This window comes from Gavialis gangeticus, unplaced genomic scaffold (genome assembly GCF_001723915.1).
Source record: "Gavialis gangeticus isolate Ggan-Ray unplaced genomic scaffold, GavGan_comp1, whole genome shotgun sequence".
Lineage (NCBI taxonomy): Eukaryota > Metazoa > Chordata > Crocodylia > Gavialidae > Gavialis > Gavialis gangeticus.
In genome coordinates this window covers 26,474,297-26,476,610 of record NW_017729026.1, presented here as the reverse complement: position 1 = coordinate 26,476,610, position 2,314 = coordinate 26,474,297, and the positions used below count along the sequence as shown (strand labels likewise).

Sequence of the window (2,314 nt, the reverse complement as noted above, 5' to 3'; positions counted from 1 at the left end):
CAGTTATAAAGTAGTATGCTATGGCTGTAGAACAGAAAATAACTCCCAAACTAACAAATGCAAAAAGACAGTTTGGATTTAATCAAAAGTAGCTTAACAGAAAGACTAACAAAGAAGCGCATGGGGTACTGGGCCATGTTAGAGAGATTCTAGTGGCAGTTGCTCCATCAACCTTGTATCATTTTTACCTCTTGTGTTTATATTCTCTCCTCTGCCTGACATTTTTCAACTATTGAAGAGATTTTTTTTTGGAATGAGACAGAAGAACATTCTTTTGCCAACTTGTCTGAATCAACTACAGATGAAACAAGTCAGAGGTAAAAACAAAACAAAAAAAGAACATGTAGCTGGGACAACTGACTGAGGCAAACACTTCAGCTTTTTAGGAAGAATTTGTTCTTGATTTGACTGGGCACAAAAGATTTTTTTAAGTCAAGTTCAAAATGCACAATTAAGGAAGCATAGATTCTACATGAATTATTGGGCATAGGGAAAACTGTAGTTGGCAGGGATACCTTTAGGTAGTGGAATTCCCTGAGAAGTACCAAGTACTTGAAGAAAATGGATGGAGACCCAGGGTGGGCATTCTGTAGAGGTTGTATAGTGTTGAAGGAAGGGTCCTGTGTTCTCCAAAGAGTAAATGCACTGAATAAATTAGGGGGTGGAAAGACTGCCAGATGGTAGACTGGGAATTGGCAGGACCCTGTCGTACCATGCAATACCCTCAGTGAAAAAAGCCTGATCTCAAATTACTAATGCTGGGGGAAAAGGTAGGAAAAACCTCAAACAAAGGTGCTCTCTCTAGACTTAAATATTATTAGGAGGCAGCACTGTATACAAATTTTAAAGAACTAGTTAAGCATATTTCATTAACTTAAAAGATTATGCATGTTGTCTTACCTTGGAAACAGCAGGACAGGAATCTCTTCGGACTGTTTCTATACCTTTTGCATCAAATACTGGGTCCTTTTGGTCTAGTGTTTCATACATGTAACCCACATACCTCTTCTTGGTTTGCAAGACACATGGCAAATAGACCTGTTGAATTAAGAAAAAAGCTAGCACTTCTTTGATGTGAATTTACTAGCAATGTAAGATTGAATTCTTAGAGAATTTGCAAAGAGTTATTTATTTTTATTCCTTTTTCACCCTTTGTCTTGTCACAAAAATAAACAAAAATAAATTAAAGGTCTGCAAAGAAAGCAGATTAGGAGAGTGTCATTGCTTAACTGTAGTCACCCTGTTAGACCTAGGAAGATACTGCAACATGTGATATGCCTTCTGAGAACCCTGCAATATTCAGGGAGACAGTAAACACACTGTAACAGAGGTATTCTTCATTATAAATTCCCTTACTTTTCTGGACTGTAACCAGACCCTCTTTTGATATAATTGTACACTTAGTTTAACAAAGTTAGCTTTAAGCATCAAATGGAAGAAAAATCTTTCAGCAACAGGGAAGACCTTGAGTTGGTGTAACTTTTTAAATGTCAATGCATGAGAATAAGGCACTTCCACAATAACTAAACTTTCACTAGCTGCTCCTCTGGGATGCAGTATATTTTTTGGAGTCACACTTTTTCCAGGAACCCATTCTCTGAGTGGCTTTGGGTTGTTATTCTGTATGCCTATTTTTTTGATTCAATAGAGGTAAGTTTTCAAAAGGTCTTTAAACACTTGTTAAATAACAATCACTGCATTGATAGCCATTCCTCCCTTTAAAAAAAGAAAAAAAAGAATCCAACTTGGTTAAGATGTCTAAACTTGCTGCAAAGAGAATTTCAGAGACTGAGGGTGAAGTAAGAACTGAACCTTTTGCAAATGTTCTCAATCACAGGTTTACAACTTGTCGCAGGTCAGAGGTGTCCACGTGTACAGTGCCCTAGTGTTCCAGGTAGAGCAGCAGAGCACTTTTTAGGCAATGAAGTGCTGTAGCTCCAACACCAGGGAATGGGAGTGAGCACCCATCCTAGTAAGTAGAGGGGAAGAGGAGTGCTTGGCACCTGTGCTTTGGAGGTCCCAGGGGACAGGTGACCTGTGGCAGGGGTATTTTTCACTTTTCTTTTCTCCCCTTTCTCCTCAACATGAGTCCAATAAAATTCAAGAGCCTGCAGTTAATTGAGGTCTGCAGTGTGCTTGCCTGGCTTGGGGTGGCTGGAAGGGGGTGGGAGGCAGGAGTGTCTTTTGGGTTTCCAGGGGCTGGGGATGGGGCATGATGAGGGGTTACTCAAGTAGGGAGCAAGTTGTTAGAGGTAAGCCTTTATTGAATAAGCAGTGTAAAGGAAGAGTTAAAAAGTGCCAAAAGGGGGGGGGG

General features: G+C 39.8%; 1 protein-coding gene across 1 annotated transcript in view; it reads right to left on the bottom strand.

Annotated features, from left to right (window-relative positions):
• Window positions 1–2,314, bottom strand: part of REV3L (REV3 like, DNA directed polymerase zeta catalytic subunit) — a gene marked incomplete at its 5' end in the record, with an annotated part of 167,150 nt that overhangs the window by 17,797 nt on the left and 147,039 nt on the right. Inside the window, one exon of the mRNA XM_019520079.1 lies at window positions 901–1,038. Coding sequence (XP_019375624.1) covers window positions 901–1,038 — 138 coding nt within the window. The remainder of the gene's footprint in view (window positions 1–900; window positions 1,039–2,314) is intronic.